We start from the raw sequence: 15,246 nt of genomic DNA on the forward strand, positions 1-15,246 counted from the left end.
TGTACATGGCCCTTAAGTGACCAATAATATCTTTGCGTCCCAATTAACTCCGTTCCCTACATAGTGCACTGCCTCCCTGGTCTTACCTAACCTACCCTCTCCTATCTTACCTGCCAAAAACCCACTACTTACCTAACCTCACCTGAAATCTCATTCTATCTTACCTGACCTGAGCAAACCCACTACTTACCTAACCTACCCTCCTCCTATCTTACCTGCCTACCCACTACTTACCTAACCTACCCTCTCCTATCTTACCTGCCTACCCACTACTTACCTAACCTACCCTCTCCTATCTTACCTGCCTACCCACTACTTACCTAATTTAGCACCACTTGGTGCCCTAACCAAAATACAGGGGGTGGTCTGCCCAGGTCTTACCTAGTGTGCCTAAATAATAAATATACTATGGGTATATGTCTGCCCGTAGGCCTCTTGCCTAAGCAGTCCCTAGGTGCCTTCCCCCCTAGGAACAAATGAAACAGAATATTAGTAACAATTTCAAACACACTGAGAAACACAGCACATCAAATAGGCTCTGACTGAGCAACAAACTCACAGAATGTACCAAAGCTGCTCCCATCTACAACTAACATATGTTATAACCATCTACAACTAACATATGTTATAACCATCTACAACTAACATATGTTATAACCATCTACAACTAACATATGTTATAACCATCTACAACTAACATATGTTATAACCATCTACAACTAACATATGTTATAACCATCTACAACTAACATATGTTATAACCATCTACAACTAACATATGTTATAACCATCTACAACTAACATATGTTATAACCATCTACAACTAACATATGTTATAACCATCTACAACTAACATATGTTATAACCATCAACCTCCTCGCTCTGCAATGACCTCTCTGTAATGACCTCTCTGCAATGACCACTCTGCAATGACCTCTCTGCTATAACCATCAGCCTCCTCGCTCTGCAATGACCTCTCTGCTATAACCATCAGCCTCCTCGCTCTGCAATGACCTCTCTGTTATAACCATCAGCCTCCTCGCTCTGCAATGACCTCTCTGCAATGACCTCTCTGCAATGACCACTCTGTGTTATGACCGCTCTGCAATGACCATCTCTCTGTTATAACCATCGCTCTGCAATGACCTCTCTGCAATGACCTCTCTGCAATGATAACCTCAACCTCCCGCTCTGCAATGACCGCTCTGCAATGACCTCTCCGCAATGACCCTCTCCGCAATGACCACTCTGCAATGACCACTCTGCAATGACCTCTCTGCAATGTTATAACCATCACCATGCAATGACCTCTCTGCAACCTCTCTGCAATGACCTCTCTGCAATGACCACTCTGCAATGACCACTCTGCAATGACCACTCTGCAATGAGCCTCCTCTGCAATGACCTCTCTGCAATGACCACAATGACCTCTCTGCAATGACCTCTCTGCTATAAATGACCGCTCTGCAATGACCTCTCTGCAATGACCTCTCTGCAATGACCACTCTGCAATGACCACTCTGCAATGACCTCTCTGCAATGACCTCTCTGCAATGACCTCTCTGCAATGACCACTCTGCAATGACCTCTCTGCAATGACTCTGCAATGACCACTCTGCAATGACCTCTCTGCAATGACCACTCTGCAATGACCACTCTGCAATGACCGCTCTGCAATGACCACTCTGCAATGACCCTCTGCAATGACCACTCTGCAATGACCACTCTGCAATGACCACTCTGCAATGACTCTCTGCAATGACCACTCTGCAACCTCTCTGCAATGACCACTCTGCAATGACCTCTCTGCAATGACCTCTCTGCAATGACCTCTCTGCAATGACCTCTCTGCAATGACCGCTACAACTCCATGCTAGGTAAAGCTCTGCCTTATCTCAGTTCACTGGTCACGATGGCAACACCCATCCGTAGCACGCGCTCCAGCAGGTGTATCTCACTGATCATCCCTAAAGCCAACACCTCATTTGGCCGCCTTTCTTTCCAGTTCTCTGCTGCCTGTAACTGGAACGAATTGCAAAAATCGCTGAAGTTGGAGACTTTTATCTCCCTCACCAACTTCAAACATCTGCTGTCTGAGCAGTCAACCGATCGCTGCAGCTGTACATAGTCTATCGGTAAATAGCCCACCCATTTTTACCTACCTCATCCCCATACTGTTTTTATTTATTTACTTTTCTGCTCTTTTGCACACCAATATCTCTACCTGTACATGACCATCTGATCATTTATCACCCCAGTGTTATTAATCTGCAAAATTGTAATTATTCTCCTACCTCCTCATGCCTTTTGCACACAATGTATATAGACTCCCCTTTTTTTCTACTGTGTTATTGACTTGTTAATTGTTTACTCCATGTGTAACTCTGTGTTGTCTGTTCACACTGCTATGCTTTATCTTGGCCAGGTCGCAGTTTCAAATGAGAACTTGTTCTCAACTAGCCTACCTGGTTAAATAAAGGTGAAATAAAAATAAAATTAAAAAAATGACCACTCTTCTGAACAGAACACTGGCTTTTATATAGCTTCAGAAGGAGTGGGTAATTGGAGACAGCTGCTTCTTGACGAGGGGGCGGGGTCAGCTCCAGTTAGCCGTGGAGTCGACCAATCAGCTGCTTGAGGGATTTCAGGAGGCCATTTCCTGAAATGCACACATGCAAATACACAAACTACAACACAGAAACTGGGGAACGTAACACCACTAAGCATTCTAAATGTAACGACTACTTTTGGGTGTCAGGGAAAAGGTATGGGATTAAGAGTACATATTTTCTTGAGGAATGTAGTGGAGTAAAAGTATAAGTTCCCCGAAAAATAAATAGGAAAGTACAGATAACCCCCAAAAACTACTTAAGTAGTACTTCAAAGTATTTTTACTTAGTTACTGCTCTCAGAGAACTAAGTAGTAATGCTAGGTTTTACACAGTTAAATGTAACAAATAACAATTTTTCACAAATAAATGATATTCGTGACATAAATATTTCAAAAATACAATATTTCAATACAGTAATATGAGATCTGTAAACTGTAAAACATTTACATTTTAGTTAATTAGCAGATAATCTTATCCAGAGCGATTTACAGTACGTGTAATAATCTTAAAATAGCTAGGTGAGACAACCACCTATCACAGTCAAATATGCAGGATTTGAACATTCCGTTCCAGCTAAACAATGGATATACACTGAGTGTACAAAAGGTTAAGAACACCTGCTATTTCAATGATATAGACTGACCAGGTGAAAACTATGATCCCTTATTGATGTCACCTGTTAAATCTACTTCAATCAGTGTAGTTGAAGGGGAGGAGTCAGGTTGAAGAAGGATTTAAGCCTTGAGACAATTGAGACATAGATTATGTGTGTGTGCCATTCAGAGGGTGGATGGTCAAGACAAAGATTTAAGTACCTTTGAACAGGGTATTGTAGTAGCACCAGTTTGAGTGTGCCATGAACTGCAATGCTGCTGGGTTTTTCAAGCTCAACAGTTTCCAGTGTGTATCAATAATGGTACAACACTCAAAGGACATCCAGCCAACTGGAAGCAGTGGAGTCCACATGGGCCAGCATCCCTGTGGAATGCTTTTGATACCTTGTAGAGTCCATGCCCTGATGAATTGGGGCTGTTCTGAGTGCAAAATGGGGTGCAACTCAATATTTGGAAGGTGTTCCTAATGTATTGTGTATAGCGTTTTGGGGAAAAATATATATTTTCATACACTTCTAAAATCCATGAATAAAACATCTGAGAACAGTAGTATTTACACACACGTGAAGGTACCCATAAGCAATCATTAATCATTTCTGATGAAAAAACACAACTGTGGGGTAAAAAAGGTGGATATAGCGTTTTGGAAGTGAACTCTAAATTTATTCCAGGCTTATTTATATCCCTTGACACTCATACAATGTTATAAAACTAACCCCCTGTGATTTTCTCTGACTTTCAGATAATCCAAGACTGACAGTTAGGTTTCCTGAGAGAGTGTGCGTGCGTGCGATGCTCTCTTCCAAGGCAACTACTATCATATGAGGAGGTTGCGCTCTGCTCGTGGAGCTCGCTGCAAATGTGAACGAGAGAGCGAATAAGAGGAGAAAAGCAGAGAGAGAGGGGGGCAGAAAAGGAGAGACGGAGAGGTGTTTTGGTAGAAAAGCTCCATTCTGCCACATGCTGCAACGACAAGCCTGTCTCATCAGCATCCACTGCGCGCTCAAGGGATGAGAATAGCCGAATTGAATGCAGTGGGGGAAATAGGTGTAAAATGTGAATAAGGAGTTTGAAAGCAGTATGCGTCCGTAGTGAAGAGGAATAAATAGGAAAACAAGCTCTCTGAGTGCTGGACTGATATCGCATGGGGACATGAACAGTGTGGACCCCGCTTCTACCAAACTGTTGACTTTCAACCAACGGTAAATGAACACATTTCGGTCCGTCAGCTAAGTGTTTGCGACTACTATGACCATATTAGTAGACTTGTGTGTTTGTGTGTGTCTGGTGAATGCAGGTCTCTGGTGTTGTCATATGGCGATCGTAGTTTAGGCTACTGTCACTGCAGCATTTTTGTATGGAATGAAAATGTCCTTCTCGCCCAAATGTTCAACAAGCAGCAGCAATAAACAAACTCATTAGGCTTTGGACCAATTCATTCATAGTAAAAGTAAACCATGTAATAATAGTGTTATAAATAGTAACGTACGTTACCTAAACATTTGAATGTTTTATGTATGTGTAGGCTCTCCAAATGTTCGCTATTTATGTTGCTTTTCTGAGCGACCGCTTGTGAACCATTCGCTCCGTTGCAATGATGTTTGTTTCCTTCTGCAAAACGAGATATTCAAAGCTATTTGAACCTTTGCATCTACAAGTCACCACCAGCCTGAAGTGTCTGAAGCGTTCGACTAGAGAGAAGCGACCTGTTATTGGAAGCTTCGGTGCGCAGCCCTGCCCGCTTCCACCGTGGCCGCTAATCGATAACACTGTTTCGGGGCATATAGTTGAACGTTGTCAATATTATGAAAGCAACACTGAATTAGTTCGGCTCTGCGAAACGTGTATTGGTGTATTGAATTAGTTGTTTGCTGGGGTGGTACTGGTAGGCACTGTCCACGAACAAACACGGAAAAAACATAAATTATTCATCATAGTGCTTTTTAGTTCACGGTAGAATGGAGTTGTATGCGCCAGGCAACGAAGCCCCGAGAGCATGATAGCATAATAATATTAGTGTGCTCGCGCTCAGGAAAACATCAATACCGATATGGAAATATGTTATCCAAATGAATTGTTATCTGGCTTGCAGACTACCTCAGTTATGATGCGTGTGAGTGCATCATGTTTTAATTACCAACCACAAGATTGATCAAGTCTAAAACATGCATTACTGCAGCAAAATAGGAGTATATCTCTCTCTCGTCTGCTCTCTCCATCTCTCTCTCTCTGCTCCTGTAGGAAACCATTCAGTCAGTGTAAGAATGCAGCTTCATCTGCAGTGACCCAATCCTTCCAGAAAAAACAACACGATCAGGGTTTACCTTGACAGCATATAGAGTCCCACGGTGGAGGTGTCATAATACCCATAAAACCTAGCAGTCAAACAGGGGGATGGTTCCAATAGTTTTTCCACCATTCATTTTCCCCATAGGGAATTGTAGAGACACTTCCAATAAGGGCTGTGTTTTATGTAGACTTACCCCGGCACAACGTTTTAAAAGTCATTTAAATCTCTCTAGGATAAGGTCACTTTTATCAATATATTCGGCTCTATTTACTCTCAGATTTGAAAATGCTAATTAGCATAACTGTAGACATCATGAAAAACTACAAATCCCTGCAAGCTGCTGCAGGTCATTTCTAGCGGTCACCTTTGCTAACAGGTATTGTGTCACTTTAAAACTTGTCCAAGACAGTTCAAAGTTCTCATTGAGATCATCAAGGCATTTGTAGTTCTTTATGATAGCCATTTTAGCAGCCAATTAGCACTTCATTTTCGGGGGGTAAATACTGGCAAATACAGTATATTGATAAAACCTTGTCCTAGAGAGATTTACACGGTCATCAAAATGTCACGCCAGGGTAAGCCTACACGAAACAGCCTTCATTTGAAGTGTTTCTAAAATACCTTATGGGAAAAATGAATGGTGGAATAACGATTGGAACCATTTCCTTGCTTGACTGCTAGGTTTCATGGGTATTATGACTCATACTGTGGTATTCTGTATATGTGGGGGATGGGGTTTGACCAGGTGGATGCCAATACTTCAGCATATTTTAAAGTGATAAGACATGTACATTATAGAAATCAATGCTGGTGATAATCAGCAGTGTTGATTCAGAAGGTTGGCATTTATTGTCATGATTCTTGCCCTGGAGGCAGCTGGCACAGCCACAAAGTCATAAAATCTGATTTTAAACCTAACCTTAACCACACTGCTAAGCCTAATTCCTAACCCTAACTCCTTTCATACCTGGACCACCTACCGAGATGTGTCTTTTGTTAAACACATTTTTGACCATTTTAATGGAAATATAATACATATATTAATCTATTAAGTTAGCAATTGTTAACCAGCAATTATTTGATATTGATATAAAAATGTCTCCATTGGGCCTTTAGACATGAATAACTCACTAGTAACGTAGCTGACGGTGTTCCACATTGAGGGGATGAAGGGAACGAGGGATGAGCTTAACCAGAAAGACCCCAGTTGTATTTTTTTCATTAACTTAGAGAGGATAGGTGAAGGGCAATAGGGCAGACTCATCCCTCTATCACCCTCCTCCAGGACACTCATGTGAGAGGTGAAAGACAGAGGGATGAGAAGAAAGAAAAACAAGGCAGTAAATTCCAGTAGATGAGTTTATTACAGATGGAAGGAGAGAGAGAGAGACTGAGAGAAAGAGAGGAGGGGGAAGAATACATTTATCCATAAGCTTGGCCAGGCATAAAGACTACTCTAAATTCATCTCCAACGTTGTTCCACTACAGAGAAAGAGGGGGGGAGAAAGAGAGTGAGACTGAGAGAGAGATAGGGGAGAGAAAGAGAGATAGGGGGAGAGCGGGGAGACGGAAAGAGAGAGGGGGGGAGAAAGAGAGTGAGACTGAGAGAGAGATAGGGGGAGAGAGTGGGAGAAGGAAAGAGAAAGAGGGGGAGAAAGAGAGTGAGACTGAGAGAGAGATAGGGGAAGAGCGAGGGGGAGGAAGGAAAGAGAGAGAGGGGGAGAAAGAGAGAGATGTTGGCATATCAACTTAGACATAGTTCACATTATGTTCATATTCACAGATCAACTCTCTCCCATATTGTATTACTATTGTACCACCAACCGGTCATACACACACACACACACACACACACAATTTCAGACAGATTATCTCTAAGTATACCTAGCAGCACTTTGATTTGTTCCAACAACAGCAGGATGACCACCCAGCAACATAGACACCATCTAGACTGTGACAGGCTCTCTTTCTCATCCTCCACAGTGTTATACAGGAAGCCTTGCTGTGTCTTTCTAAGCCTCGATATCCACTCTTTCTCTGGAAAATATAGTTGTAGGTATACCGGTATGCAATATTTCGGAATCGTCTAACTTTTGAGACCACTTCACTTTAGCTCTGCTCTCAAGAGTTTGATGCTTTGCCTTTGCATATACAGTGCCTCGTGAAAGTATACACACCACTTGCACAGTTTTCGTATTTTGCTCCCTTAAATTACATCCATAAAGGAATTACATGGGAAAATACTCAAGTGTTGTGTTTTCAAGTATTGTGGTGGCAGCATCTTGTTATGGGTATGCTTTTCACCATCAGGGACTGGGGAGTTTTTCAGGATCAAAATAAATATAAAAGGAGCAAAGCCTTGTTAAAATGTTAGAGGAAAACCTGCCTCAGTCTTCTGAATACCTAACCCTGGGATAGAGTTGTACTTTTCTCCCCCACTCTTAATATTACTGTCCATCAACTATACCCTGATGAAGACAGCTTGGCTGTTGAAACGTTGGTTATTGAATTATTGCATCTGAACTCCTAGAGTGTGAGGCTCTCCTTTTCTTTTTCCAAGTGTTCTACTCCGCTAGCCAGCATCTCGCCTAAACAGGTGTTCTACTCCGCTAGCCAGCATCTCGCCTAAACCGGTGTTCTACTCCGCTAGCCAGCATCTCGCCTAAACAGGTGTTCTACTCCGCTAGCCAGCACCTCTCCTAAACAGGTGTTCTACTCCGCTAGCCAGCATCTCTCCTAAACAGGTGTTCTACTCCGCTAGCCAGCATCTCACCTAAACAGGTGTTCTACTCCGCTAGCCAGCATCTCGCCTAAACAGGTGTTCTACTCCGCTAGCCAGCATCTCGCCTAAACAGGTGTTCTCCGCTAGCCAGCATCTCGCTAGCCAGCATCTCGCATCTCGCCTAAACAGGTGTTCAACTCCGCTAGCCAGCATCTCGCCTAAACAGGTGTTCTACTCCGCTAGCCAGCATCTCGCCTAAACAGGTGTGCCTAAACACTCCGCTAGCCAGCATCTCGCCTAAACAGGTGTTCTACTCCGCTAGCCAGCATCTCTCCTAAACAGGTGTTCTACTCCGCTAGCCAGCATCTTGCCTAAACAGGTGTTCTACTCCGCTAGCCAGCATCTCTCCTAAACAGGTGTTCTAAACAGGTGTTCCGCTAGCCAGCATCTCACCTAAACAGGTGTTCTACTCCGCTAGCCAGCATCTCGCCTAAACAGGTGTTCTACTCCGCTAGCCAGCATCTCTCCTAAACAGCCAGCATCTCACCTAAACAGGTGTTCTACTCCGCTAGCCAGCATCTCTCCTAAACAGGTGTTCTACTCCGCTAGCCAGCATCTCTCCTAAACAGGTGTTCTACTCCGCTAGCCAGCATCTCGCCTAAACAGGTGTTCTACTCCGCTAGCCAGCATCTCGCCTAAACAGGTGTTCTACTCCGCTAGCCAGCATCTCTCCTAAACAGGTATTCTACTCCGCTAGCCAGCATCTTGCCTAAACAGGTGTTCTACTCCGCTAGCCAGCATCTCGCCTAAACAGGTGTGTTTTTCTTCCGCCTCCACATCAATGATTCCCAGCCAAATTTACTGAGCTTGAGCAATTTGGACAAAAACAATGGATATATGTTGCCCTAAGAGTTGTGCAGAGGTATAATCTTATTCAAAATGATTTACAGCTGTAATTGCTGTTATAAATATGCTTCCACCAAGAATGAACTCTGGGGTGTGAAGACATACGCAATCAAGACATCTTCGTTTAAAATAAAATACAAAATAAAAAATACTTTTAAAATGTGAATTAAATTGAATTGAATGACAAATGAAATGTTAAGGCAGCAAAAGGTGAAAACTGCAAGGCGTGTGCAGCCATTCAGTAGGCACTGCAGCTGCTTTACCTTGTGCTTCCGAGTGGAGCAGGAGATCTTTACTTTTGGAAACTATGCTATTGGGAGATCTGTATGTGGAAACAAATAGGATTAAAAGTTGATGGTTTATGGTAGGATCGTTTGAGCGGTCAGATTGGAAAATATTTTTGGTATAGAGGCGGGGTGGAGGTGCATTGATGCGGTTCCCTATAGTTTCTTTGTGTGTGGGGGGCACGCTTTCAGGGGGGTCGATCAGCTTTAATATTGAAGATTGTAGATCTATCAAATTAATTGTTTGCATCATTTCTAATCTCTATTATTTTTAAAATTGTTATATACTTTCCCCCCCTACCATCCCTACCCTGATTGGAATGAACTAACAGACAGCAATACTTCTACTGCTACTTACAGCTATTTTCCTCACATGTACGGTACATGTTGTTCAAGAATTAAACATATATTCCTAATTTCCTCTGCAAGTGCTGGATTTTCAGCCACAGCGGCCATTCATTCTGATCTTAAATCCAACCCTCCGATGTCCACAGATTAACCCATCTTTCCCAGTACAATTCCATTTAGCTATTTCATTTTGCATAACATCCCTCCATTTTACTTCTTTATTTCTTTTGATATTGCCCTAAAAATAAATACTTTACCTCAGAGTATAATGATATTTCTTTTGATATTGCCCTAAATACCTCAGAGTATAATGATATTTCTTTTGATATTGCCCTAAATACCTCAGAGTATAATGATATTTCTTTTGATATTGCCCTAAATACCTCAGAGTATAATGATATTTCTTTTGATATTGCCCTAAATACCTCAGAGTATAATGATATTTCTTTTGATATTGCCCTAAATACCTCAGAGTATAATGATATTTCTTTTGATATTGCACTAAATACCTCAGAGTATAATGATATTTCTTTTGATATTGCCCTAAAAATAAATACATTACCTCAGAGTATAATGATATTTCCCATTGAATGGTCGTGGTTTTTCAGATCCCCTAACAATGCAGTTTACAGGTCCATCTGAACCCTGATATTATGACATAACCATTCTTGGACCTGACTCCCAAAGCGAGCCACCGATGGACAGCACCAGAAAAAATATTCTATTGATTCTGTTTCCTCATGGCAGTCTGCACAAGACTGTATGTTCAACACCCCATATATTGAGCATTTATTTTGTAGCAAGTATTTTATATATTAGCTTAAATTGAAACAAAAAGATTGATGTGTCAGTTGTTGTTTTATATATCAGTTCCTACACTCGATTCAAAGGTATTGGGGAATCTAAGACCTGTTCCCAACTGTTCCCTTTTGACTTTAAGTGAAACTGATACCTTTTTTGATTTAAGCCATATATGATTTTTAATGGGAGGCAGACAGACTAATTCTTTACTTTCTTCTTTAAGTAATTGTCTCTTCCAATTTTGTGGCAGATGAGTTGGTTCTAAATGTGTATTAAGCATACAGTACACACTGTTATTAGTTGCTTGTGTGACATACTTTTACCGTACTTGTTTACAATGTCCTTCATAAATATCATACCCTTGTAAATTCCATCCAAGAAAATATTAGTTTATCTATCAGTACATTAGAGTATTATTTGCTGTAATATTGGATATGCCTGTTCTTGAGGATGCCATTGGTTGAACAGGTTTAATTGGGCCTGAGATGTGAAGGAGATTCCCCCTGCTCCCTCCCGTAGATCTCAAACAAATTCCTGTAACACTCCTGTGTGTGGGTGAGCAGTCTGCTCTCCCAGGCAGACTTCATCTATCATTGTGGACATAATGCAATCAGAGTCCTCGTCTCAATCAGGACTGGTGCTGGATGCTGCTGGCTAGCTAGCCCTACCACGGAGAGAGAACAAAAGAGAGAGGGATGGAGAGAGAGAGAGGGGGTGAGGGAGAGAGAGAGAGACTATCATAGATACCTAGAAGGGGGAAAGAGCGAGTGACTATCATAGATACCTAGAAGGGAGAGAGCGAGAGACTATCATAGATACCTAGAAGGGGGAGCGAGAGAGAGACTATCATAGATACCTAGAAGGGGGAGAGAGAGAGAGACTATCATAGATACCTAGAAGGGGGAGAGAGTGAGAGAGAGAGACTATAATAGATACCTAGAAGGGAGAGAGAGAGAGACTATCATAGATACCTAGAAGGGGAGGAGGGAGAGACTATCATAGATACCTAGAAGGGTGAGCGAGAGAGAGACTATCATAGATACCTAGAAGGGGTAGATAGAGAGAGACTTTCATAGATACCTAGAAGGGGGAGAGGAAGAGACTTTCATAGATACCTAGAAGGGGGGGAGAGAGAGAGAGACTTTCATAGATACCTAGAAGGGGAGGAGGGAGAGACTTTCATAGATACCTAGAAGAGACTTTCATAGGGAGAGAGAGAGACTTTCATAGATACCTAGACGGGAGAGAGGGAGAGACTTTCATAGATACCTAGAAGGGGAGGAGAGAGAGACTTCCATAGATACCTAGAAGGGGGGGAGAGAGAGAGAGACTTTCATAGATACCTAGACGGGAGAGACTTTCATAGATGCCTAGAAGGGGGAGAGGGAGAGACTTCCATAGATACCTAGAAGGGGGAGAGAGAGATAAAGAAATAAAGAAACAGAGAGAGAGAGAGAGACGTAGAGCCGAGTAGCCACCTGTAGGAGTGATTGAGTTAGTGTGTCAGTCTCCTGATGGAAGAGAGAGAAAGGAGAGACTGACCACCATGCGTCTGTGTTGCAGCTCTGCCTCGGAGGACTTGGGCTGCAGGCGTGGAGACTTCAGCCGAAAACACTATGGCTCCGTCGAGCTGGTGAGTAACCTCCTATTGACACTCTATTCCCCTCTCTCCCCTTCTCTCTCTCCCTCTTCTCCTCCTTTCTCTGTCCTCCTCCTTCTCTCTCTCCCCTTCTATCTCTCCCTCTTCTCCTCCTTTCTCTGTCCTCCTCCTTCTATCTCTCCCTCTTCTCCTCCTTTCTCTGTCCTCCTCCTTCTCTCTCTCCCCTTCTATCTCTCCCTCTTCTCCTCCTTTCTCTGTCCTCCTCATTCTCTCTCCCCTTCTATCTCTCCCTCTTCTCCTCCTTTCTCTGTCCTTCTCCTTCTCTCTCTCCCCTTCTATCGCTCCCCCTCTTCTCCTCCTTTCTCTGTCCTTCTCCTTCTCTCTCTCCCCTTCTACCTCCCCCTCTTCTCCTCCTTTCTCAGTCCTCCTCCTTCTCTCTCCCCCTTCTACCTCTCCCTCTTCTCCTCCTTTCTCTGTCCTCCTCTCTCCCCTTCTATCTCTCCCTCTTCTCCTCCTTTCTCTGTCCTTCTCCTTCTCTCTCCCCTTCTATCTCTCCCTCTTCTCCTCCTTTCTCTGTCCCTCCTTCTCTCTCCCCTTCTATCTCTCCTTCTTCTCCTCCTTTCTCTGTCCTCCTCATTCTCTCTCCCCTTCTATCTCTCCCTCTTCTCCTCCTTTCTCTGTCCTCCCTCTCTCCTCCCCTTCTATCTCTCCCTCTTCTCCTCCTTTTCTCTGTCCTCCTCATTCTCTCTCCCCTTCTATCTCTCCCTCTTCTCCTCCTTTCTCTGTCCTCCTCCTCTCTCTCTCCCCTTCTATCTCTCCCTCTTCTCCTCCTTTCTCTGTCCTCCTCATTCTCTCTCCCCTTCTATCTCTCCCACTTCTCCTCCTTTCTCTGTCCTCCTCCTTCTCTCTCCCCTTCTATCTCTCCCACTTCTCCTCCTTTCTCTGTCCTCCTCCTTCTCTCTCTCCCCTTCTATCTCTCCCTCTTCTCCTCCTTTCTCTGTCCTCCTCCTTCTCTCTCTCCCCTTCTATCTCTCCCTCTTCTCCTCCTTTCTCTGTCCTCCTCCTTCTCTCTCTCCCCTTCTATCTCTCCCTCTTCTCCTCCTTTCTCTGTCCTCCTTCCCTATTTCCCCTCCTATCTTTCCCTCATCTCCTCCTTTCTATGCCCCCTCCCCCTCTCTATCTTCCTCTCCCCTTCAATGGATTGATGGAGGGAGGTTTAGAGAGAGAGAGAGGTGAGTCATGACTGTCTGGGTGTGGTCCATTGGTCCAGTTTAATAGTGCCTAGCACCCTATAGCATGGCTCACAATTACAGATATAGCTAAACTCAGGACCACAGATTATGACATCACCTTCTACTGTTATGACATCACCTGTTGCTTCTGAAATGGCACCACATTCCCTATAATATAAGGCCTGTGTAGTGCAGGGCTCTTCTGAAAAGTTGTACACTATACAGGGCATAGGGTGCCTTTACTCAGACTGTTGTTTTCTATACAAACTAACTGTCAAGTTTGTCAAGTTATTATGGTGTTAAAATTGCTTATTCTATTAGCCAGCCTTGTGGTTCTGCTCTTATTGAAGTTGTTGAGTCACTGTCATGTTGATAGTGTGTGTAGCCTACTGTATATGTTGTCACAGCGCAGCAGAGGTTAAAATTAGCCCTTGGCTCTGTGTGTGTGTTTATGTGTGTGCATGCATGTGTGTGTGTGTGTGTTTGTGTGTGTGTGTGTGTTTGTGAGGCCTGTCTGTGTGTCCTGATAACACCCAGGGGGAGAGGAAGTGGCTAGGGTCCTCTCTTGACTAACTTCCTCCCAGAGACACAGTGGTGGTTTGTCTTGTTAGCGCTAAGCGCTAACGCCCACGCTGACGCTGCACCGTGTCAGATTAACCCTGAGGAGAAACCACACGCTGCCTATCAGCAGCAGCAGACTGACACAGGGCACAATGGGCAGTGTGTGTGTGTGTGTGTAGTATCCAAACACTGCGGTGAGAGAGGAATATGATCAAATACTGCCGTTTTCATGCTGAATACCTGAATATTCAGATTAGAGATTAGAGAACTGTGACATGATTGTTCCAATGTCCTATATGGAACACGCTGTAGTGGTGAACTGTTTTATCCCATCAGATCTTTTCATATCAGATCTTTTTCAGAGATGATCTGATTGGTCAAAAGATCAATTAGTGAAAAAAAGATCAGAATTGGCCTGCCCATCTAAACACAGACAGTGTGTTGCAGATAGGAAAAAGATCTGATGTAAAAAGATCTGATGTGATTGGTCAAAAGACCAATCAGTGGAAAAAAATATCAGAATTGGGCTGCCTGTGTGAACGCAGCCAGGGTAGTGCTGAATTGTTTTAGCAGTGTAATGGTTAACTGTTGGTTCAGTGAGTCTCTTAAGTTTAGAAGTAGGACATGTGTCCTTGTCACTGTCACTTCTGTCTGCTCCTAGGTTTAGGTCTAGGGTTGCTGATGCTGTAAATCACTATATGACCAATATATTTGTAAAAAGCACTAATCGGTACTAATCAGTACAAATGCCATTGTATTGATTGACAGAAGTTAATAAGTGGGTCGGTCCGTCTGCTATGCGCCAGTCCCCTATGCACAAATTCAAACCTGAATAAACCCAGCCCCATGTGACCTATTTTAATGTCAGGAAGGACACTATGTCTGGATCCCACTATGGTTCCACCAATATGTCAAATGTATGCACGCATGACTAAGTCGCTTTGGATACAAGTGTCTGCTAAATGGCATATATGATTTATTATATTATCCATTATTACATACCTCCACCTCCATCTTTCAGCTCAGGGACTTCTTCGATAGCACATGTGGCCTCCTCCATCCACCCAGCAAGCAGACCACTGGGACCAGTCCAGAGATGCTGTTGCATAAGAGTCTCCTGCGTGTTTTGGAACTGCGTCTTATAGTTTACCTAGGGCACAACTTTTGACATTCTACCCAGTGTGGAACAGTCTTCCTGGCCTGTACAGTAAAGTTCACTGCATATGATCTGGATCTATCTGGATCTATCTGGATCTATCTGAATCTATCTGGATCT

General features: G+C 43.3%; 1 protein-coding gene across 6 annotated transcripts in view; it reads left to right on the forward strand.

Annotated features, from left to right (window-relative positions):
* Positions 1–15,246, forward strand: part of garnl3 (GTPase activating Rap/RanGAP domain like 3) — a 183,186-nt gene that overhangs the window by 38,109 nt on the left and 129,831 nt on the right. For 5 of the 6 annotated variants that reach the window (XM_042302563.1, XM_042302564.1, XM_042302565.1 and 2 more), the window contains exon 2: positions 12,141–12,210. In XM_042302563.1, coding sequence (XP_042158497.1) covers positions 12,141–12,210 — 70 coding nt within the window. Of the gene's footprint in view, positions 1–4,020; positions 4,429–12,140; positions 12,211–15,246 lie in introns of those variants that run through there. The other variant, XM_042302562.1, reaches the window with a different exon arrangement.

The sequence above is a fragment of the Oncorhynchus tshawytscha genome, linkage group LG20 (genome assembly GCF_018296145.1).
Source record: "Oncorhynchus tshawytscha isolate Ot180627B linkage group LG20, Otsh_v2.0, whole genome shotgun sequence".
NCBI lineage: Eukaryota > Metazoa > Chordata > Actinopteri > Salmoniformes > Salmonidae > Oncorhynchus > Oncorhynchus tshawytscha.